Below are 24,896 nucleotides of genomic sequence, written 5' to 3' on the forward strand. Positions count from 1 at the left end.
AACAACAAATTGATGTTTCTTCTTCTTCTTCTTGTGCATTCTGTCTCTCAGAATCAATAAATAAAATTTTGAAAAAGTTAGATGGAGGGAGTAAAGGAAGATGAGGCTGGACAAGTGAGCATGGATGAGATACGTGATTTCCATACCTAAACATATCAGAATGAACTGAAAATAGACTTAGGCCTCTCGCTGTTCCTGCAAAGTCAGGGTGCTTGCAAAGAAGTTGGGATCTCACCTTGCAGGTGATGAGGAACCACAGAAGGCTTACGAGGGGCCTGACGTTATTCTGTCTCGGGTCCCTCTGATACTGCAGCAGATGGACTGGCGGCGGAAGCAAGATTGGAGGCAGAGGGACACATTCTGGGGCTCTTACAACAGTGAAGAGATGTGATAATAAAGAGCTCAACGAGAGCAGAGGATGTGAGATTACAGAGAAGGGGTCGACAGTGAGAACACGGCGGTATTGATGGGGAGAGGAGTCACACATCTATTTTCTAGGCAGCCTGTGTGTGTGTTGGGGTAACTTTCTGAGCTCAGCACAGTACGAGAGGTAATACTTTGAGGAAGGTAAATGAGTTTACTTTGGGACATAGTGGACTTCTCTTATCACAGTTTTCCCCGTTCCATTTAATGGTGCTGTGAGATATCTTTGGATTCATTCTTGACTTTTTCCGTCTCACACCCCACATCCAATTTGCCAGAAAATCTTTCCATTTTACCTTCAAAACATATCTAAAAATTGCCCACTTTTAGTTCTCTGCAGACCCTATCACTCTGGTCCTAGCCATTATCACTTCTCACCCAGGTATTACAGGAGCTTCCTAACTGCTCTCCTTGTCCCTGTCCCTTGTCTGTTCTCAGCTCCGGAACGATCCTTATAATCATCAGGTCATCTTTCTGCATGCGAAACCTTCCTTCTCCTGGAGTACAAGTCAGAGCCCTTGCTGGAGGCCTGCATGGGCCTTACCTCTCTCATCATCTTCTCTTCTTCCTTTTGCTTCTTCACTCCAGCCATGTTGGCCTCCTTGCGGATCCTTGAACTAGTCAGATGTACCTCCCTGTTGCAGAGCTTGAATTTTCTCTTTCCTTTGAAGAAGGCTCTTTCCTCAGTTCTTGACATAGCTTATTCTTACTTTTGGGTCTTCAGTCATATGTCATTTTTTCTCTGACCATTCAGTTTGAAATTGCAACCCTTTTCCCTACTGAATATTTTCTCCCTTTGGTTTATTTGTCTCCTTAAACTTTATCACCCTTTACATGTGTGTTATATATATTTTATTTTCATCTCTTCCCACTGGAATTTAAGATCCATAAGGATAAGGACTTTTGCTTTATTCATTGCTGTACCTCTAGCACTCAAAACTTTGCTAGCATATAGTAGGTGCTCAATTAATATTTGTTGCATTACTGGATTAATTAATGGTGTGCCTGGGATATCCTGGAATAGGTGCTTATGACTTATTACACCCTCTTTAATTTCATAATGAAGTAGAGGCAGAAAGTGTCTAGTAGGCAGAGTGGAGCCCATGACATGGTTTAGACTGGGTGAGAGATAGGAGTGCAGCCGTGGCAGTACGTGAGGCAGCTTGGAGAGTGTGGGGCCAGAAGAGGACTAGGGATGGGATCCGGGAAGTACCTCCATGGAAGGAGAGTAGTACTGTCCTTAGACTCAGACAGGTGGGAACCCTGCTCTGGGCCTTGTGCTTTAGAGTTCCTCGTGTCGTCTTCCTGCAGCTATACCCCCCTCAATGAGATTAGGATTTGGTGGGGGAGGGCAAGGGAACTAGTCCATCTGGTACCCATTTCTGGATCAAGTGCTGAGTATTTGAACCCCTGCCCTTGTGTCCCTCGACAGGACTTTTTTCTGGTTCTCTCCTTCTTGACCATATTACGTGTATTATGGGTTTCTCTAGGCTGAAGAGATGGCCAGAGAGTGTTTGCAGGCATGTGGACAGAGCCTGGGATGTCTGCATGACCGTGTATGAGGCTCCTTGTACTATGGAGTGGAGGCAAAGTTGGGAAGAGAAAAAAGGTTCAGGCTGCAGGCCAGGTCAGGGTGTGGTTCTCCCTTGCCCCTCATAGAACTTGAGAGAGTCTGAGAGGTCCAAATCAGAACCTATCCTTTTAGGTTGTTATAAATATGTATGTCAAGATAGGAAGATAGAGTAATAATTTAAGAGCTTGTTAGCTTGATTTATAACTTTAAAATACAGGGTCTGGCAGAAGTAAGGCCTGCTTGAGTGGGTTGGTAGGGTAATAATATGGCTGTAATAATTGATAGTTTTAATTTGAACATTTTCTCTAAAATGTCATGTTGTGCTTGAGTATGATATTGTTATGTTACAGAGTTACCTGCTTATCATTTTGTAATAAAAAATTTTGTAATAAAAAGGGACATTGTTTGTCCTGGACCCTGTATTATACATATGGTATATGGGCTTCCATTTGTAGTCTTGCTCCAAGCTCCCTTGAAAATTATGGGTGGGTCTGTAAGAGGAAATTGAAAAGGAGGAGCTAGAGAGGGAGAAATGAATTCCGAATAGAGTTTCCGGGAGGGTATGAGCAACAGTGTCAGTGAAGAGAGAAATGTAGCCATTGGATTTGGCAGCCAGAGTTTAGCAGACATTTCAGTGGTGGTGGTGGGTGACAGACTTCTATAGGAGTACCTGAGAAGTCAGGGAGTGGAGACAGTATAGAAGGTTTTTCTTCTAGAACATAACCTGAGAAAGGAACTAGAGCAGTAGCTGGAGGAGTAGGGGTATGCAGGGTCGTGGAGGGGGACTTCTCCATGTTTAAGATGAGAGAGTCTTGTCAATGTTTAGATGTTGAGGGAAAGGACCCCATTGTTAGGGAAAAAGAGGGCATGATTGATGGAGCCGGGGCCTGGGCTCTGGTGCAAGGTCAGTGGATTAGCCTCTGAGAGGAGGAGGGCATCTGAAGGGGCTTGGGAGCAGGAAGTGACTTAATAGGCAATAATGTATCAACACTACTTTATAGTAGTTTTTTGGATTAGTTTTTAAAAACTTGATTTTATATTCCTGGGGATCAAGGGTCTTACCTGCAAGCCACTTGAAATATAAGCCCTAATGTAGGGCATAGGCTATGTATGTTGAATCTGTCCCTACTTAGTAATTATTATTAAGTGGTAATGTGCATTTTAAGTTTCATAAAAACTTCTGATTCCTCAATAGGCTAAAAATAATTTATCATATGTACTATGTAATGTGTGTCATCAGAATTTGGATATGGTTTGTAATAAATACATAGTGTCTGAGTTAAACCTATTTTGGGCAAATATATTTTTAATGGAATTATATTAATACTGTCTTTTCCCCCCCCTGCTACTAGTTCCAGAGAACTGCTGCTTTATATTTTAGCTCTTGGCAAGTTGTGAAAATAGTTGAAGGATGCTTAGACTACTTAACATTCCAGTTGTAAGTAAAATTTATTTCTGCTATTATTATCTATATGTTTAGAAAACAGAAATTGAAAATTGTCATAACTTACATGATAATGGTGAGCTTCAGTGTGTGGGACTGTGGATTTTTCTTAATTTTTATTCTTAAGATACAAACATTTCCTCCATTTTCTGTTGATAAGATCAGAAAGGAGACTAGTAGTACTGAATGGTCTTTGGTAGTGAGGTGAAATTCTGCTTTTTATTTTCAGGTATTTCTTTTTATTGTAGGAGTTTATGGAAATTAATATTTTATTTCCATACTTCTATGGTACCAGTAGTTAAACATAATAGAGGACATAATATTAATGAATTGACTTATTAGATATGTATTTTCTCTTTATACTTACATTTTTGCATTCTTTAATTTTTATATGAAAAAATCCTGTTAGAAATAAATCTCTGTAATTTCTCTATGGAAAATTTAACATGTACAAAATCAAATATAGAAACTTTTTAGGAATAATCTAGTGATGAATTTAGATGATGTACATATTGACATTCATCTCTACTGGGGGAAGATTGAATTATGTTTACTTGAAACCATTTGTTATAATCTATAGTGAATCAATAGCAAAAAAACTATTGAGGAAAGAATGATAAAATAATGTTAAAGGCATTCTAAGTGATTTCACTACTTTATTTTCAAACTACTCTATTTGAAAATATAAGCAACTGAAATGAATCTGTTTTATGGTTTTGGTAGAGTATTCAAAATGTGGGCACAAAATGAGATTGTTGCCATAGCAAAAGACAATAATTATTCAAATAAATAACCCAGATGAGCCAAAGAAGAAGAGTGAAATATTTGCAAGCCAATAAATCTTTTAATTTGTAATACAGGGAAATAATTTTAGAAGTTGTCTCTGTCTAGCGTATTTTATGTTTTTATATGCATAAAAGATTTTAAAAATTAATATGAAAATATTTCAGGAATAAAAGTACATCTTCATAAAAATAATTATAACATTTTACTTAGAATGTAAATGTAATATCATGAACATAATATAATATGCAGCAGCTTGGTAGGAATGTCAGTATGTTCATGAACTTGACAATACTAAGATGTAGAATGCTCATTACTGCCCTCTTTTGACACAAGGCTGTATAAACCTATCTCCTTTTTCTTAGATTATACAAAATGTTAAAAATTCGATTGCAGAATAGGTTGTACTTTATACCTTTCCTATATATTTTTAATAACGTTTTAAATTTTTCCTCTTTTTAGGCTCTCTGGTTAATCATCTTCAGAAGACTGGATTTCTGGATATCTCCTCTACTCCTCTGTTGACTTTTAAGACATGATAATGCAAACCTATAATACTGGCAATCATCCAGGAACCTCTAATTACACTGATTAATAGCGTTGCAAGCTCCCTCAGGGAATAAACAATGGCATCAGCAGTGGTTGACAGTGGAGGTTCTGTTCTGGAGCTTTCCAGCAATGGAGTAGAAAATCAAGAGGTTAGGCATCCACTGTATTACCTTATTGTTTTGTTCCTAGAATCCAATGCATGAAATGGTTTTGAAATTAATGGGAAACAAGTATTTGAGGATAGAAATGTACAATGCATGAAATTGTAAGTGTACATGTCATGTGTCCTCATACAATTTATGTACTAGAAGGTTGAGAGAATGTACAGCCGGGCTCACCAGGGTTGTTGGAACATGGATATGTTGGAGTGAACTGGGGGGAAAAATTGAAAGAAAGAATACTGTAGTATTAGCTGAGAAAGCGACTTAATTTCTGATCAAATTTATTGTTTTGGATTATAGAGGGTTTAGGTATATACTGTACCTAAATTAAATTCATCTTAAATTAGAATTATGTATCTCTTTTAATGGCAATTTTCATTTTTTGTTATTTTGTTACATCTAATTCAGTGTGGGGGGTTCCATCATATTTTAATCGTGTGTATATATGTATATATCTAAGAATTTAGGTAATTTGTAAATCATAAAATCAGGTTTTGAAATTTTATACATGTAGAATTTTTTACATTATTAGCACTTTTAGTTATTTTCTTGTTACTGATAACATTAAAGATCAAGGGATGAGAATAGAAAAATAACAGTGCCAGAAATGTATGGACTTCCAGGGTCTGGCTTCTGTTCCCACCATTCAGTAAAGACTGAATATTGGGAAGGAGCTAAATTAAAATATAATAATGCTGTCACACTAATGGGCGAATATTTCATCAGTGATGAGGTGGGAAAATGGAGAGTTTACTGTATTTAGAAAATCTGTTTACTCTGTATTCTGTGAAAGATACGGCTGTTACTGGTGCTTAGTACCAGCATAGGGTGTAGTGACACAACTGAGAAGCAAGTGAGGACATCAGGCTGTGTGTGTTCTGGACTCTGGATTCTTTGTTTCTGCTTGCTTGGTGTCTGTTCTGTCTTCCAAGGAGCCAGGGGCAAATTCAGCAGGAAGGAGATAAAGCAAAGGTTATTGCTTTTCCTTTGTTCTCAGTGCTTGGTAGCGCAAATGTTGTGTCCTGTTGGAATCTAAAACTGGTTCAAACTCATTAAGAGAAGCCAGAGCTACAGAACAACTTTATTCTAGTAATCAATGTCTACGTCTTCCTGGAAGATTTACTTTTGGTATGATTACTTCCAGGTGTGATTCACCAGAGAGAACAGGGACTTGGAGGACTTCTATCCATGTCACTCAAACCATTTATTGCTTCTTCAAGAATTTTCCCTTTGTACTATAGTTTTATTCTCTTGGTATTTAACCCTATGAAGGGAGCCACCAAGAAGAATAGGCAGAATATACTTACCTTGTGCTGATTGGGTACCACCAATATGGGGAAAGAGTACAACAGTTTATTTCTGGAAGACTCATATTATTCTTCCTTTACTGGAACCATGGGTGTGCTTGGCCTGGAGAACTGATTATTACAGGGGAGAGAATCTGATAAATGAAGTCATTTTACCAAGGCATTATTGGCTAAAGATTCATGTGGCATCAGAGCAGGATAAACTATTCTCGGGGAACTTTTTCTTCATCAAATATTAACTGACCACTTACCTTGTGTCAAGTACCTTTTTAGGCACTAGGGATAAACTATTTCAGAATGGCTGTGAAAAATAAATCAGGGCTAGAGGTAGATGGAAGGTGTTAGGGGGTATTTTAATTAGGGTGGTCAGGGAAGGCTTCTCTGAAGAGGTGGTATTTTAGTTTAGACCTAAATAAAGTAAGGGATTGGGCAGTGGAAACATCTGGGGAAAGAGAATTACAGGAAGAAAGAAAAGCCACTAGTATCTGAAATATCTCCTAATTTTACAAAGGGAGTTTTGGAGATAGTATATTTGAAAGATTTTTATCTTACAAGCAACTTTTCAGTAATGTATCTATACTATCTATACTGTAAAATGTAGGGTGGATTGAAAAAAATGATCTGTCAAGATTTTATAATCAGAGCTCTAGAATCTGAAGAGAAAGATAAATGTGTAAAAAGTGGTAGTGACTGTGTTGTACACCTGAAACTAATATAACATTGTATGTCAACTATAATTGAAAATAAAATTTAAAAAATAGGCAGTAGTTGGCCAAAAATAAAAATGGTGGGCATTTGAAGAGTTATTAGTAATTTTTCAGACTTTATTTTTTATAACTTTATTTCTTACTATAAAATACAAAAAAAGTAATACATTTTATAAAATTAGGATAATTCTCTTTCTGACAAAGATACCAAAAAAGTAAACTACAGTCATACTTTATAGATGTAAAAAAACAATAAAATAGTAATAAACATAAAAAAAGCAACTATTTATAAAAATTCTAGTTACTAAATGGATTTAGATATACAAGAATAATTCAGTATTAAGAAAACCATTAATATATCTCTCTCCTAATACGACATAACATATGTGATAGTAGGAAAAAAATACTTTTTCTAATACATTATAAAAAAATAACTTACAAATCAACAGTCAGGATCCTGTCTAATAGTGAAGTACCCGAGTATTTTCTTTAAAATTGGGAAGACAGTAAGTGCAGGCACTACCATTATTTTTATATAATTTTCTGCAGTCAGGCAAGATAACACAAAAATATTATAAAGGAGACCAAATTATTATTTGTAAGTAATGTGATCCTCTTGGGCAAATCAAGGGAATTCCTGAAAGCACATTAGAACTAATAAAACTTTGGCAGATACAAAATTAACACAAAAAATATTTAGCTTTCTTTAGTAAGGGCTGTAATTAGTTAGAAAAGATCATGGAGAATAAGATCCCTTTCAGAAAATTGATAAAAAATATTGAGGAATAAATATAAAAGATATATAGGACTTGTTTGAAGAAAATGATGATACTGAAGTGCATGAAAGAAGACTTTAATAGACAAAGAGATATACTTTATACCTGTATAGGAGAGTTGGGAAGGGTCCTTGCTGTGGAGCAGGGGTCCCCAGCCCCTAGCCTCCAGCCTCTGGTGCCAGTATGGGCCTGCTAGGAACTGGGCAGCAGGGCAGGAGGTGAGCTGGAATGTGATGCACTTGAATCATCCTGAAACCATACCCCCGCCTTCCCACCCCACCCCCAACCCCGCCCCCACTCCCATCTCCCTAGTCTGGGATAAAATACTCTTCCACAAAACTGGTCCCTGTTGCCAGAAAGGTGGGGAACTGCTGCTGTGGAGGACGTCAGCTTCTTTCAATTAATACGTATATTTAATTCCATCTCCATCAAATGTTAGGGCAAACTTTGGGGAAAATTGGTTATATAAACCTGATGATTTCATGAAAGAGGAAACACGCAGGAATAGCCAGAGCACTTTTTGAAAAGGAAGTGTGTAGCAGGTAGGTCTCACAGAAAGAGAGGATTAATGCAGGACAAAAAGGATTTAAATATATATTTTTAAAAATACAGTAACTACAAGGTCTAGCGGGCATGAGCTTCTAGACAAACAGCGTTGGGCATTTTTCCACTGCCGATCATGGCGGAGTAACTGAGACCAGATGATGCTCCGGCCATAAACAGCTTGGAACAAAACATGAAACCACCCTGTTGAAACATCGGTGCTCTGGCCTGAATGTCTGTGTCCTTCCAAAACTTACATGTTGAATCCTAGCCCCCAGTGGTGATGGTACTAGGAGGTAGGCCTTCAGGGGGTGATTAGATCATGAGGCAGGGGTCCTTACGAATGGGGTAGTGCTCTTACCGAAGGCTCCAGAGAGACCCCTTCCTTCTTTTGCTCTGTGGGAGTAAGTCTTAGACCCAGGAGAAGGCCCTCACCCAGTCATGCTGGCACCCTCAGCTTGGACTTCTAGCCTCCATATCTGTCAGCAAGAGATTTCTGCTGTTTATAAGCCACCCAATGTGTGGTTATTTCGTAATAGCAGTCTGAAAGAACCGAGGCGATTGGACAACAGTGCAGGATGGTGCTTCCCGAGAGAGGAGGTCTGATTTTAGTTTTACTCCTCAGAGCGCTTTCTGGACCACAGTTGGGGGAGGAAGAATACAAGCAGAATGTGACAGTCTCTCTGAATTGCGGAAACAAAATTTGGAGAGGCTCCCATAACTCATGTGAGGGGCAGAGTATCAGAGGAAGAACACCACAGCTCTGTCCTGCTCTTGAGTTGAATGAGCCTGCCAGGTACAGTGTGAAATTCTGTGACATCAGGCAAAGAATGACCAGAATATGTGTAAACTCAATAAAGTGCTGAAGACCCTACAGAGTTCACTCGGGGCTGGCAGATGTTAGAGCTTCAACCAGTTAGAGCAGACAAGAGAGCCCAGGACATTCATGAGAGGCTCCAGAAGAGTCATGCCTTATAGTAGGGCATGTAGATCAATGGAACATAATATAGACCCACAGAAGGTTGATTGATTTTCAGTAAAAGTGCTAACGTAATTCTGTGGAGAAAGAATAATCTTTAAACAAATGGTAGTGAAACAACTGTTTATCTCTATGCAAATAAATGAACTACAATCTTTTCTCACATCATATACAGTGAGTAACTCAAAATTGATTGTAGAATTAAGTGATCAAACTATAAACTCCTGGAAGAAAACACAAGAGAAAATTGTCTCAACCTTGAAATAGGCAATGATTTCTTAGATTGAACATACACCCCCAAAAACATGAACTTTAAAAGAAAAAAAAGGTGGTCCTTGCTGGTGTGGCTTGGTTGGAGCGTCATCCCATAAACTGAAAAGTTGGGTTCAATCCCCAGTCCAGGCACGTGCCTAGGTTGCGGGTTCAGTCCCCAGTCAGGGTGTGTGCGAGAGGCAACCGATCAATGTTTCTCTGTCACATTGATGTTTCTCTCCCTCTCCCTGCCACTGTGTGTCCTTGGTTGAGGATAGAAAAAGAAAAAAAATGAGCCTAAATTAATAGCTTCTTTTAAAATGCCATTAAGAAAATGAAAAGGCAAACCAAAGATTGGGAAAAATATATTTACAATACATGTATTGACAAAGAACTTATATTCTGAATATATAAAATAATAGGTTAGAAATAACCCATTAAAATGGGAAAATGGCTTGAAGAGAAAATTAGGAGAATGGCCAATAAGCACATGTAACAATACCCAATGACATTAGCCGTCAGGGAAATGCAAATTAAAACCACAAGGAGATACTACTACATACTTCCACAGAATGGTGTAATGCCATGTGTTGGAAAGGAGGTAGAGCAACTGGAACTCACATACATTTCTATTGGAATGTGAAATGACCCCTTTAGAAAACAATTTGATAGTCCTCTTAAAATTAAACGTACAATTACCAAATGAGCTGGTCATCTGACTTGTGGGTACATCTGGAATGGAGTGGAAAGGAAGGGAGGGGACGAGCCAGGACATGAATAGGAGCATCACAGCCATTGGAATATGGCGAATGGATAAACAATGGATATAGCCATACAGTGGAATTCTCAGCAATAAAAATGAATGAACTCCTGACACATGCAACACCATGTATAAATCTCAATATTACATTAATTTAGAGAACTTGGACCCAAAAGAGCGTAAGTGGTTGTTTCCATATATATGAAATTTGAGAAAAGGCCATTTATAGGACTAGGAAGCAGCTGGGTGGTTGCCTAGGCGTCTGTGTGCAGGTGGCGAGGGTTTGAGTGGTATAGGCGGTGCACAGGGGCCTTGTGTGGGAAAGTTGTGTTTCTTGATTGTGATGGCAATTGCAGATATGTCTGCATTTGTGACATAGGTAAAGTTGATGAAAAATAAATGATTTACTTGTTGAGATAGATTCTCCCACAAGTTTGATATTAGGCAAATGGCATTTCTTTTTAAAATTTTCAAATTAGCCCCTGTAGTCTTTAGGGTATTTTGTTTTTGTCCCATTTGTTATTTTTAAATGGAAAAAAAAAAGTCTTTTGATTTTTCTTCTTAGCTATATAACAACATTGTAAAAAACAGTAATCTGAGACATACTGAAAAATGAAAATCCCTCTCCTATCTGAGTATGTTTCTCTTATCATATTAAAATAACTTGAGAAATAGTCCTCCAGGCCTTATTATTATTATTATTATTATTATTTTTAGATGTTATTTACTTATTTTTACAGAGAGGGGAAGTGAGGGAGAAAGAGAGGGAGAGAAACATCAATGTGTGGTTGCCTCTCATGTGCCCCCTACTGGGGACCCAGCCTGCAACCCAGGCATGTGCCCTGGCTGGGAATCGAACCGATGACCTTTTGGTTCACAGGCTGGCACTCAGTCCACTGAGCCACACCAGCCAGGGCTCCTCCAGGCTTTTTAATGCATATGTAAAATAAATAATTATATAAATATAATTTATACAACAATCCTGCCCTGTCACCTGCCCCCTACCCACCCCCCCGTTACTGTATCACTGGTATTTTTCCATGAAGATACACGGATATTTTGCCTTAACCTTTTAATTGCGTTAATATACGATCGTTATTCAATCCATTTCTAATGGTTGCATTTATTTTTCTTTTTTTGCATTATGACCATTTTGGTTAGGGGACTTGTCTTAAAACTGCATTTGCATGGCAAGCACACATAATTTATTTTATTAACATTTATTTGGAGTGGCTTTTGGGGGCAAACATTTGAGAGGTCCCCCGGCGTCTGCCACTCTGTATGCTTCCCCTTTGATAAAGCGTTGAAGGTGGCCTTACTCCACCACAAAAGAAGAAACGGGGAACAGATTTTCACCTCAGTTTCACATCTCTCAGTACCCTTCTAACTGCGGTAAAAGGAGTGCAGTGCCACTGCCCCCAGCCGTTGTACGGTATTTACCTTTGGAAACCTCTGCTACCTGGAGAGCAGTGGCTTGAGGGCGTCACGAAAACGCCACTTGGGTGAACCCTGCAGTGCTGCACTCGTCCAGACTCTTTCCACGGAGCATCTCACTCCTTGAATGGAAGTTTCTGAGATCACTGCTAGTGCTCCCAGGAGTGTTGCCAGGTAACATACACGCGGTCCTGTTACATCTGAATTTCAGATAAACAGCAAAAAAACTTTTTACTTTAAATACGTTTCAAATGTTGCATGGACCATCCTTATCCTTATTATTCATTGTTTATTTGAAATTCAAATTTATCTAGGTCTGTTGTGTTTTTATTTGCTAAGTCTGACAACCTTAGCTTATGGGGAACTAAGCGGGCTGTTCCAGGACCCACTGAATCTGGATTTTAGTGATTGCATATTTTAGTAACTTGACCAAGATTATAGTGATCCAAAGTAAAATAACTTAGAGGATGTGTGAGTTTTCCTATATTCTTATAAAACGAAGACTCCCGATTCTTTTCTTTTCCACCCTCCTTCCCCAGTAAAAATAACTAACTCCTATACACAGTACGAAGCAATGATTATCCACATATCTGTAAGCAGTGGCCGTGGGTCCTGTCATTTGGCAGAGGAAAGCCTCATGAAGTTACATGGCATTGCAGATTATCAAATGTTGAATCCTTGAATACCTGTTAACATTAGAATGTGTTGCGCTTTATCATTCTTTGAGCCAAGCTACAAATGCTTAAATGCCTCTTCAGTTATATGAAGTACATGTTGTTGACCAAGATAAGCACTCTTGCTCTCAGACATCTTACTGTCTTGCAAGGAGTTGGATATGTAAACCAATAATTATACTACAGGATAATGAACAGTAGTACTGTTAGGCAGACAGCTTGTTCTGGAAGTATTTGGATGGAAAAACTGATTGGAGAATTATAAAAAGGTTCTCTGGAACCTGGCCCTTAGTGGATGGAAAGGGTTTGGGCAGATATGGAAGGTATTTCAGGCTGTAAAATAACAGGAAAAACAGTCACGGAAGCTCTTGTTTAGGGCAAAGGTAGTAATTGGACAGCTAAGTGACTTAATGTAGGAAATGTGGCAATTAAGGCTGTGAAGGTGGTATATTTGTTCCTTGGGGCTGCTGGAACAAAGTACTATAAACCTGGTGGCTTAAACAGAAGATATTTATTGTCTCACAGTTCTGGAGGCTGGAAGGTCACAATCAAGGTGTTGGCAGAGTCGGTTCCTTTTGGTGTTTGTGAGGGAGAATCTCTTCCATGTCTCTCACTCAGTTTCCTCTGCTCCTGAGCTTGTAGGTGGCCTCCCTGTGTCTCCCTTCTGTATGTGCCTTCACATTGTATTCGTTCTCTTTGTATGTGTCTCTGTGTCCAAATTTGTCCATTTTGCAAGAACCTGCTCATACTGGATTAGGGTTTATCCTGATGATCTCGTCTTAACTGGATCACCTTGTGGAGATTATTTCCAAATAAGTTCAGATTCACAGGTGCTCGTGGTAAGGGCTTCACCATCTTCTGCGGGACACAATTCAACACAGTGTTTATCTTTAATGGATGGATTGAGGCTTATATTTCAAAGAGTGTGTAAAAACCAGTGTTTAGTATGTTATACTTTCCTTTTAGGCAAATGGGAATTGTGAAAGCTTTTTGCGCAAAGAAGTAATATGAACCATTCTGATTGTAATGTGAGAAGGTGCCCTCCAGAGTTGAGGGCAGAGATAGTATGTTTGTATACTAGTGTTACACTGTAAAACAGCTGTTACTAATATGTGCATATTTAACTTTCAAGGGACTTTAAATTTGGATATTATTATAATCTTTTTTAAATATGAAGAAACTGAGGTTTAGAGAAAAACACAGGGTGGGTGGGGAAATAGGAATGTTGATAATTTGTCCCAGTTAGACATGTTAAGCTCAACGTATTGGCTGAACATTCCTGTGGTGATGTTAAGTTAGTAGTTTAAGATTTGGGTCTGGAGTTTAAGAGATGGGTCAGAGTGGAAAGCAAATATTTAAAGTTTTTTTAAATTTATTTTTTGAGAGGGGGAGGGGTGGAAGAAAGAGAGGGAGAGAAACATTGATGTGAAAGAGAAACATCCATCGGTTGCCTCATGTATGTGCCCCAGCCAGGTACCAAACCCGTAACCCAGGCAAGTGCCCTCACCAGGAATTGAACCAGTGGCTTTTTGCCTTGTGGAAGGACGCCCAACCAAACGAGCCACATTTGTCAGGGCTGGAAAGCAAATATTTACTAATCATCAGCATAGAGGTGCTACTCACAACCATAAGAATGGGTAGGCTTGCCTGGGGGGATGGTAGTATAGAGCAAAAAGAAAGGAGATGCTGATGGCGGAACCTTATAGTTGGCTGCATTTGAGCCACTGAAGATGGAGAAAAGTCAGAGAAGAAAAGGCGGAAGAAGTAATGTTTTAAATGAGGCAATGATCTGTGTATTGTCTGCAGAATGGCAGAGGAGGATGAAAACTGAAATAGAATTTGGTCCTTATTGACATTTTAAGTGAATAGTAAGTGAGTTGGTGGATTCCAGATTAAAAGGTGTATGTAGCAAACGAGTCAAGGAGTTAGATGGCCTGTCATTTTGAGAGGTATATATAGTGACAAGAAAGGAGATAATCTTGTTAGTGAAAAATATTTCTGCTTTTTTTGATTAAATGGAAGGATCCATTGAAATATTGAACTAAACAGAGAGAAGATTGGGGCCGCAGCCTTAACTGGTGTGGAAGGGAGTATTAGCCTTCTACAGAATTCTAGTCTTCAGTAATTTCATGGTTTAGAAAATTTGGTTTATTTTCTACTGGTAGGGTGGGGATTGGTGGTTCACAATATGAAATAATCTCAGGTTACTATTATTATTAAATATGCTGTTAGATTTCAGAGGAGTGATAGAAGTTATAAGTTCCTTGGATTACATATAAATAAAACATTGATCGTGTGGTTTAATACTAGTTCAGCTGCTACTTACGATGCTTCTTTCTGAGTTTAACGAGGGAGACTGCATCAGTCCTAACCTGCCCTGTGCTCCTCATTAGCAGCTGCTGTGTGGCTGGGTAGTGCTGCCTGCAGGTTGTGGTTACAAAGCGAGCAAGAGGCATGGTGATTCGGCTGTAATTATATTCAATTTGTGGGAAAGAATATTTTTTAATGGTAAAAAGTTGAGCTCACATTTTTTTGCCTTACACAAAGTAGGAAATTCAGTGTTAATAATCAGCATGTACTTCCTTTTTTAAAAATTGGAAGTGGCTGTATCTTTTCGTAATTTATTTGAAATTTTTGTGAAATGTTTGATACAAAATGAAGAGTGTAAAAATATATATGTTTCAGCCTAAGAATAACAAAAAGAATATATATCACCTATCACTCAGGTTAAATAATAGAAATTACTAGTATTTTAGATGGTAAAGTGTGTTCCTCTGTCGTATCTCTATCCTCTCTGTCCCCAGAGATGCCATTATCCTGACTTATGTGTTATTTCTTTTCTTTATAGTGTCATTGTGTATATATTCCTAAATGACATATTGTTTACTTTGAAAAAGTGAGTACTGTGCCGAGCTAACTGAGTTAGGGAAGGGCGGCATTTCCAGTTAGATGGAGGCACCCAGGGAAAGCGCCAGTGAGTGTGGTATCAGGCTTACCCAGGCTCAAGCGCTCCCCCTCGGGCAGTCAGTAAGCGGTGTCATGAGTGAGTTCCCAGAGACACGGGGCCAGCGTGGGCAGGAGTCAGGCAGGGCTACAGTATGGACCCTGCATTACATGTTTGTTTAGCAGGCGTGCGGTCACATGGGAAGATTGCTGTTCTTTATTTTTGATTTCTACGCTCCGTGTGGTCTTCTTTCAGCACTTTGGAGTATATCAAAGCAGAACTCATCTGGGAGGTAAAATGAGTGGTCTCAGCTGATCCAGGTAGCAAGGCAAGGTGTGGGGTGAGTGGGTACATCAAGGCAAGGTAGATATGAATGAGTCTGGAATAGGCTTATCGGGGCATTCTGGGCTGAGGACCAGTGTCAGTGTTTATCTTGGAGGTGACAGGTGATTGTGCTCAGTGTCTCAGGAGTCACGCTGCCACTGGGCTGGTTCCCCTTTAAATCTAACGCACAGCCGGCCTCCTGGCTCGCTCTCCACAGGCCTCCTTGAAGGTTGCTGTCATTTCTCTCCCACGTTGGATTGCCTGTGTTCTGTATCCTAAGTCATCTTTTTCATTAAAAATTTACTCTTTTTCTTCTTACGGAAAACACTCTCTAGTTGCTTCTTGAGAAAGGATGCAGGGAAGGTAAATGTTTTGAGCTCTTTCACGTCTGAGAAAGCCTTTATTCTACTTTCATAAGACGGTTTGGGTGAAGAATTCTAGGTTGGAAATGATTTTCCATTATAACTTTGAGTAAAGGGCTCCATTGTCATCTTTTTTCGTATGATAGTTGAGGTGACTGAACTGAGTCCAGAGTCTTTGTGTATGGTGTGTATTTTTTTTCTAGAAGCTTGTAGAATCTTCTTTTTGTCCCCAGTGTTAGGATGTTTCACAATGGTTTGCCTCAGTATAGGTCTCCCTTAATTTTTTAAACTAACACTTGGTAGGTCTTTTCAAATGGGTAGCTTACGTCCTTCAGCTCTAGAAAAATTTCTGGAATTCTTTGATTCCTTCCCAACCTTGCCCTCCTTCTCCATCTTCTTTTTTTCTGGACGTCCTGTTACTCACATATTGGACCTCCTGGACTGGTCCTCTAATGTTGTTCTCTTTTCTCTCCTATTTTTCCATTGCTTTATTTTTTTTTCTCTGGTTCTTGGAAGACTGCCTCAATTTTATCTTCCAGTCCTCTGTCTTTTCATTTCTGATATTGTGTTTTTAATTTCTAAGAACCCTTTATTTTTAAATGTTATTTACTGTATCCTGTTCTTGTTTTATGGGTATAATATCTTCCATTATCTCTCTGAGGTATACGAATATATATGTGTGTGTGTATGTATTCTTTGTCTTATATAACTGGTAATACTTAGCTGTCTGCTCATGATTAAAAGTTGAGGACTAAAGCCAACCAACGGGTCTGTTTACTTGAATGTGTTTCTGCAGAAATTTAGAGAACGCTGGCAGTAGTAAAGCCGTGTTACGAGCCTTAAAGACATTAAAGTCATTAAGGTCCCTGAAAATGGTTATAAGAAATACAAAAAAGATGAGGACTAAAAAACTGGAAACTGTTTTTGGTACATTAGTGATACTGGCAGATGTGCCTCATATATCTCAAAGTTGCCTTGTTTCTTCCTTTCCAATCTTCTGCTGAGGTGGGGAGGGCTGGTTGCCTGGCGTCCTGGGGGAGCAAGAAGGTCGAGGAATCAAAGTGCTTTTCAAACAGGTGTAGCGAGATCTTCCTTGTTTGAACCTCCTCCTCTTTCTCTACCACCTGCTCCTGTCCCATTTCTGGAGGTGACTGGGGTTGCCTTCTGAGGGTTCTGCAGTGTGGAGTGCCAGGCTGTGACTTGGCTTTCCTGGGTCCACTAAACCACTTAGGAATAATCGCCCATCCTCTTTCACTCTTCCAGGGTTTTGTTACTCTTATCTCTTCCCCTTTGTTGCTTTTATCTATTCTCCTTAAGAGTTTATTTCTAAAAGTCTTTTACTGCTTTTATGAAAGAGTCACATTTTATGCATATTTTTAATTTGCCATCCTCATCCTAAAGCTCTGATTATTTAAAATGTTTAGTCTATGCCTTGCCTCTTAACTTGAACAGATTGTTAAAGTTAGCCCTTTTCATCTCTTATTTTAGTTTTTGCATTCATATTTATAATACATGAAACTCATTGTGTGGACTTCTTGAGACTGTATGAACTCAAGGGTTTATAAGTGAAAGCACCTTTTGTGAATAAAAAGGTTGATTGTTTTTTAAATTTGCTCTTGTAGGAAAGTGAAAAGGTTTCTGAATACCCAGCAGTGATTGTGGAGCCAGTTCCAAGTGCCAGATTAGAGCAGGGCTATGCAGCCCAGGTTCTGGTTTATGATGATGAGACTTATATGATGCAAGATGTGGCAGAAGAACAAGAAGTTGAAACCGAGAATGTGGAAACAGGTAGACATCTCATCAAATGTTTATTATTTCTAACTTTCTCATTTTGTAAGTGTCAACATTACTATTGCCAGATGAAAAATGTACCAAAAAGCCTCCTTCTACTGCTATTTAGTATAGATTGGAAACCATTGAAACATCTCATATTTAAGGGAATTTATAAATTCTCCATTATAACTTTTTGAGGTTTAACAGAATCTCATATCGTGAATCCAAAGGACAAAATTACAGGCCTGTAATAATAAAATTGTTTTTATCACTTTTTCTGGGAGTGTAAGAATTGACTAGTTGTTATTTACTTACAGAAGTCTGTAGGCTAGTATATAAGGGTAACTCTTTTAATAAAAAATAAACATGGTATTCTCATTCTGTAGCAGATGAAGAGTTTCTTTGACTCAGTATCGGTGGAGCAGTATGATCCCTTTTTTCTTAGGTCAGAAGCATCCTTGCAGTCTATCAGATTCCTCTTCCATTTTTGTCTTAGAAATTGTAATATTTCAGTCTGTCTCTGGTGAAATAACTGTATGTTTAATTGGGGGTTGGTATGTATAGTTGAAGAAACCTTTCAATTTTTGCCATTGACCATAAAGAAAATTAGAGTATTTTACAGAAGGATTGTAGTAACTATTTTATAATAATAAACATTAAAATTTATTGTTCGCCATTAATGGAGAAAAAGAATCCTTATGCTTGGTGTATAGTCCTAATAAAAATTCTTAAGTATTAAGATAGATTTCTGTAAGTGTAGCCAGTCTCGTGATGAAAGCTGTGGGTGCTTGATGTCTTCCTGGTTGCAGAGGCCGAGGGGCCCTCCCCGCGGCTACCAGCTTCTTCCTGTTCCGAGCTGGGGCTCGAGCTGCCTTGCTCCTCAGAGCAATAGTGGCAATAATGCCAGCAGACCCCATGTGAAGTGGTGACCGATTATTTTTCAAAACAGGTTGCCACCAACCTCAGTTAGCCTTCACGACTAGTTTGCAGTGGTACTTGAATTACAATAGATAGTGCACGTAGTAGGAAGATAGATGCGTTTTTTCTGAGAGTTTGGAGTTTCTCAGAAGTTAGAAGTCAAGTGGCAAAGATGAATTTTTTCTTGAGAATAATAGGAAGAACAGCTAAAGGCATTATGTACGATGCTATTTTGAAGTAGCTATTATAACTAATTTCATTATAGGAGCATAACTAAACAGAAAACTAATAGCACACGAACAAAAAGTATGATAGCTAAAGTTGAATGAAAGAAAAGAATTGTTTGAAATTTCTGGAATATATTCAAAAGGCTATGGAAGACTGAGTTTGATAGCAAATTAGAAATGTAAAAAATGAAAACTATAGTGCGAAGTTTGCATTGGTAGAAACTTACTTTACCATAAAATATTTATTACGCTAAAATACCAGAGCAGATCGGTCAAATCTCACTGCTTATACAATTGGTGGTCAGTACTTCATTAATTTAAATTACTCAGAAAAAAACAATTCCAAATAGGAAGCAAATATAATCCATTTAAGGGATTTAATTTTCTTAAGTCTTCTTTAACTCTGAATGTGATGATTTCATTTGTAGGACAGAGATATGAGTGATTGTGATATTGAAAAAGAGGCTACACAAAGTCTGGGTAAAACAACAGCTACTTTTGTGATACTTTTTAAAAGTGGTTTTGAATACTTGATAATATTTTTCAGATTTATTTTTCAACACTAAAATGAACTGTTAGTAAATAACTCACTTTATGCTGAAATAGTCTAAATGTACCAAAGAAGTTCATCTTAATTTTTCATTGCATATTGACTCATGGATTTTTAAGGAAATCTATGCTTGCTTCATTATTTCTAAAAATAAAGAATAGTATAGTTTAGCTATTTTTGTCTCTTTACAGAACAACACTGTAAAAATTAGAATTCAGATACAATTGTTTTAAAAAGGCAATGCCAAATTCATACTGAAAACCGCTGGCTCACACATATATTGACCATCACAACAATTTAAAACACTCGTATTTATTCATGATAAGGCATGCTGACCGTGGAGTCTACAATGCACTGTTGTTTTACAGTATTACAGCTCATGGATTTTAATGTAACTTTATAAGGATTATTAATATAAATATAGATTAGTTTAGAAAAGCTAATCTAAGCTTAAATTTGTTTTTGTTTAACAACTCACGCATTTTTAAACAAATTAAAATCAGAATAAATTTTCATTCTGATACCTTAAATGTATATAAATTAATAAAGGTTGTTATGTTTTATACTAATGCATGTTTCCTTTTAGGTAGTGGATTAGGATCAGGCTCTTTTCTTGTGGTATAAAGTTTTAATTTAAGTTCCAGACATTTGTAAATTTGGAGAATAAGCTGAGTGGGAAGAAAAACAAAGGAATATTTATAAGATGGTTATAGCAGATTTTATTTGGGGAATTGGTGGAAATGAGATTCATATAGAATAAGATTTCCTTTTGTACATCTAGGAAACACTTCCTGGAATGCTCCTATATTTTTTATAACTTGGGTTATATTTGTCTAAAAATGTTTATAATTACACTTACTGACTTGTATGTCTGTTCTCTGCATTCCTATATACCCGCACGTATATATCCGTACCAGAAACAGTGTTCATGATGTCATCCAGGCAGGAGTATTAAAATCTAGTGATGTATATATTTAGCCATCTTCATTATTATTATTATTATTATTATTATTTTTAGTAAAGTGATTTCTGATTTTGTTAGGTGTAATTATAGGCTATTTTGTTTCACGTTTTTATAGTCTAAAAGTCATTTCCCTCATAGACCTTAAATGTAATAGTAATCCTCTCATATGTTTTGAAAGTTTAAAAATAGGCATATGCAGCCCTGGCCTGCGTGGCTCAGTGGGTTGGAGCATTGTCCCGTAACCAAAAGGTTGCAGGTTTGATTCCCAGTCAGGGTACATACGTAGGTTGTGGGTTCCATCCTTGGTCCCAGTGCATATGGGAGGCAGTCAATCGATGCTTCTCCCTTGCGTCGATGTTTCTCTTTCCCTTCTTCTCTCTCCAAAAGCGATGAAAATAAGTTCTCAGGTGAGGATTAAAAAAAATTCATATTCATCTAAATTTATAAACTGGTTTTTGAGGTTATTTAAGGTTAGTAATCCCGAAGAGCCTTTGAGGAAGAGCAGTGCAGTGTGGATGAAGGCTGGTTTTGACTGGCAGGCTCCTCCAGCTCTCGAGGCTGCTCCCCAGACAGAGGGGCCGAGCTGGGGGTGGGGGGAGTAGACTCTTGAATTCCCTAAGATTGGAAAATCCAAATTAATGTTCACTCAAAAAATACGTGCATGCGCGCGCGTGTGTTTGTTTGTGTATGTACTTGTGTATATATCTGTAAATTTTATTTTAATTTTTATTGATTTTAGAGAACGGAAGGGGGAAGAGAGAGCGAAAGAGACATCTGGACATTGATTTGTTGTTTCACTTATTGATGCATTCACTGATTGATTCTTGTATGTGCCCTGGGCAGGGATCAAACCCACAGCCTTGGTGTGTGGAGACAACAATCTAACCAATGGAGCTACCTGGCCACAGGCAATAATAAGTTTTGATAGAAATCTTTTAATAGTTGTCTGGGAAGATTGAGCTGTTTAGGAACTGCTTCTTCATCTTGCATCTTAACTTACTATATTTATCCTCTTAACTTTTCACTTAAATTTATGAGAATATGTTAATAAGTACTTTGCATTTTTTATGTGCAAGGCACTGTTTTCAGTGAACAGGATTAGGGAATGTTTTTGAGAAAGGGAAGGAGGACAATTGGTAGGATTTGGATGGACAGCTAGGAAGTAGGCCAAAGTCACTTTAGACTAAAGGAAATGTCAAAGTTCAAGGTATGTTGAGATGATATTGAGTAAAGAAGACTTTGACAGGAGGTTCCATTAAGAGTTGTGCCTTGATTGTGATTTGAACCCAAGATTTAGTCATTAGGTATATGAAATGCAGAAAGATTTGGAAGATTTTGAGTGGAAAATACTAGATATTTAGTATCTAAGCAGATAGCAGATAAATTGTAGGGGGAGAGATGAGGCAGGAAGGCTAGCTGTTGTAGCATGAGTCAAGGGATGACTTGAGAAATACTGAAACCAGGTTAGAAGTGATAGGAATGGAAGGGGCTTATATAAGCTATATTACTATGTAAGGTCTAACCAGACATGGCAGATTAAATGGAGAGGAATAATTAAGATATTGCTCAGTTTTTTTGATACTTAAGTGGTTATGATAGTATTGTATAGGGATTTGAGGAAGGCAAGACTGTTTTGGGAAGCAGGTAAGTTTGGTAATAGGCGTGTTGATTTTGAGTTGAATCAGAGAGTTAAGGCGACATATTCAGGTATTTAAAGATACTGAAATGTATAGTTGAGGTTCCATCACAAAAGAGATGGCATACTCAAATTAGGATAATTAAGGGAACACTTTATTTATTTTTAAAAAAGATTTCATTTATTTTTAGAGAGAGGGGAAGGGAGGGAGAAAGAAAGGGAGAGAAACATCAGTGTGTGGTTGCCTCTCATGCACCTCCTACTGGGAACCTGGACCTCAACCCAGGCATGTGCCCTGACTGGGAATCAAACTGGCAACCCTTTGATTCGCAGGCCGGTGCTCAATCCACTGAGTCATACCAGCCAGGGCTACAGGAGCACTTTAATAAATGACTAGTTTCAGATACGTGGGCAAGTGTAGGATGATCACAGAGATAGGGTGGTATTTCACAGTTAGTAGTGACAGAGCTGTTTCTGTCCTTTGGCCCTTTTATACATTAAAACAGAATGTTTGTTAACTCTTCTGTTACATTTTTGTCTTTCCTTTTACTTCCACTTGTTTAAAAAACAAATGCTTGCTTTATACCTTCAGTCTGTACTTCTTCCTGGTCATTCCTTCCTGAACTTACTGTGCTTTGGCAACTGCATTTATCATTCTCCTGAATCTCTTTGTTTATCAGATTTCAAAGGCCATTCCTCTGCCAAATTCAGTGACCCACAGAATCATCCAGAAGTAGCTCCTTCTTGATCTGGCTGTCTTATCTTCTGAAACACTGTGTTCTTGCTGCTTTTCTTACTGCCCCTGGCATGGACTGTGCTATTTATGCTCCTGAGCTTTTTCTCAAATAGTTTTCTATCAAGAATGTGTTCAGATATCATCCATTCTTTAAGGTCCGGCTACATTAACCCTTCCACAGTTATCGTGGCCTACGTTAAATGCTCCCTTTCTTGGTCTTCTGTCAGACTATCTGGATTTAAGCACTGATCATTCACTTTATTATACTGTTCTTGTCTTTATACTCCTTTTGTTTCCAAATTGAGTGTATAGGTCCCTTAAAGACAGAGATCGTATATTTTAATTTTGTCAAATGTAGTACATAATATAGTGTTTAACACACAGCTGTTAGGAAGTACAGACTGAAGCAAACAGAGTTTTGACTTAAAGCATAGTCAGAACCATCTGTGTGAAAATCTTAAGCATTTTCTGTTTATATGCTAAATATTGAACACCTTAGGGTTACTTAAAATATGAAAAGGTAGCCATCCAAAAAATATATATGGTCATCTAAAATACATCAAAGCCATAATGTTGTCATACTTAGATTAATATTATGTTAAAATCACAGTGGGTTTTAATCATCCTTGCTTACACCTAAGTATTTTTTTCTTACAATGAAAACCATATATGCTTATTGGAAAAATTGGGAAGTATTACAAAGAATAAATAAAGAAAATCACCCATAATATCGCCAGTGAGAAGACGGTAATGACTGCTTTTTTTTTACTTATTGCTGGCCTTTTGTAAGTGTTCATTTGAAGCATATTTAACATGGTATTATGTAATATAAAGAGAATTACTTTACCAACAAACATTGGCTGAAAGGGTTCTGGTAGCTTCTTCCTTCTTTCTTCTTATCATTGGGAACAGGGCTTTGGTTTTTAACCAAGTATTAAAACATAAAAAGTTGGATTTAGAAAATCGTCAAGAAAATATGGGCCCTGGCTGGTGTGACTCAGTGGATTGAACGCTGGCCTGCAAACCAAAGGGTCGCTGGTTCGATTCCTAGTCAGAGCACATGCCTGCGTTGTGGGCCAGGTCCCCAGTAAAGGGGGGTGTGAGAGGCAGCCTCACATTGATATTTCTTCCCTCTCTTTCTCCCTTCCCCTCTGTCTCAATAAATAAAATCTTTAAAGAAAAAAAAGAAAAGAAAAAGAAAACTTGGAAAACCTTTTTTGTGATCAACAAAATTGTGTTCAGAGGTTAGTTGAAAAGGCAGATGAATGATAAGAATTTTTATATAATGCAACAAGAAAGCAGTGCTTTTTAAAAAATAAATGAAAGTTTAGGTTTATAAAAGTACAGCTTAGGAAAACTAGATTTCTCTCTTGACAAATGTGTCCAGTTTCCTTCTTGAAGAACCTCAAGACTAATTTGGCTTCATGATGAGCTGTGATAATTTTTGTATTTGTTATATCATCAGAAATCCTCCCTGTGGCACAAAAGGACTCTTTTAATTAGAAAATATTGTTGCCACAGGGAGGTAGAAGACCGACATGAAAAACTGGGGAACCTGAAAAGGAGCCCCTATCCTAGGATTACCTGAAGGAGAAAGATTGAGCCAGAAGGAAGACAATGCTGGTAGGTTGGTTTTCACTTTATTAAGAATATTTACCCCTTTACATTTAATAACAGTTATTTTAACTACCTGTCCCCTCTTTTTGTTTGAAAGGTGACAGTGATTCCTCTTGGACAAGGGAGGAATAATGCTTTATAGTATTTTTCCTCCTCAACAGTTTGCTGTTAGAATTCTCCCCCGCCATGTGCCTAATATTTGTTTCTTTTTATAGATAAAGCTCTAGGCTATTTCATGCCTTCACTTCCTTGGAAGCTACTACTGAACATCTTCAAGCCTTTTTAAATGTTCATTTCTGGTATTTCTGCTTCTAATCTAGATTTTCCTAATTTTTAAAAAAGAAGTGTTTCCTTCCAGTTATCTGTTTTCTTGAGTTTAGCCAGGGCAGTGGTTTTCTAAAAACATAAAAATGTGAATCTTTTGTTTTGAGTCTAGAATTATTTGAATTATAATTGTACTGTGATTGAGGTCAGTTAGAA

At 37.9% G+C, this 24,896-nt stretch overlaps 1 protein-coding gene and 1 non-coding gene across 6 annotated transcripts in view; both read left to right on the forward strand.

Annotated features, from left to right (window-relative positions):
- Positions 1-24,896, forward strand: part of ELF2 (E74 like ETS transcription factor 2) — an 81,062-nt gene that overhangs the window by 15,691 nt on the left and 40,475 nt on the right. For 2 of the 5 annotated variants that reach the window (XM_054563096.1, XM_054563106.1), the window contains exons 2-4: positions 3,349-3,434; positions 4,686-4,921; positions 17,618-17,783. The exons of 1 other annotated variant lie outside the window; for it this stretch is intronic. In XM_054563096.1, the coding sequence (XP_054419071.1) occupies positions 4,850-4,921; positions 17,618-17,783 (238 nt within the window). In that variant the 5' untranslated portion in view covers positions 3,349-3,434; positions 4,686-4,849. Of the gene's footprint in view, positions 1-3,348; positions 3,435-4,685; positions 4,922-17,617; positions 17,784-24,264; positions 24,423-24,896 lie in introns of those variants that run through there. 2 more of the 5 variants (XM_054563135.1, XM_054563144.1) reach the window with 2 other exon arrangements.
- Positions 16,750-16,879, forward strand: LOC129062837 (small nucleolar RNA SNORA33). The gene has a single exon (XR_008528316.1). It is a non-coding gene; the product is annotated as a small nucleolar RNA SNORA33 (small nucleolar RNA).

This window comes from Pteronotus mesoamericanus, unplaced genomic scaffold, assembly GCF_021234165.1.
Source record: "Pteronotus mesoamericanus isolate MK-2021 breed Mesoamerican mustached bat unplaced genomic scaffold, CSHL_Meso_final contig_163, whole genome shotgun sequence".
In the NCBI taxonomy this organism is placed as follows: Eukaryota; Metazoa; Chordata; class Mammalia; order Chiroptera; family Mormoopidae; genus Pteronotus; species Pteronotus mesoamericanus.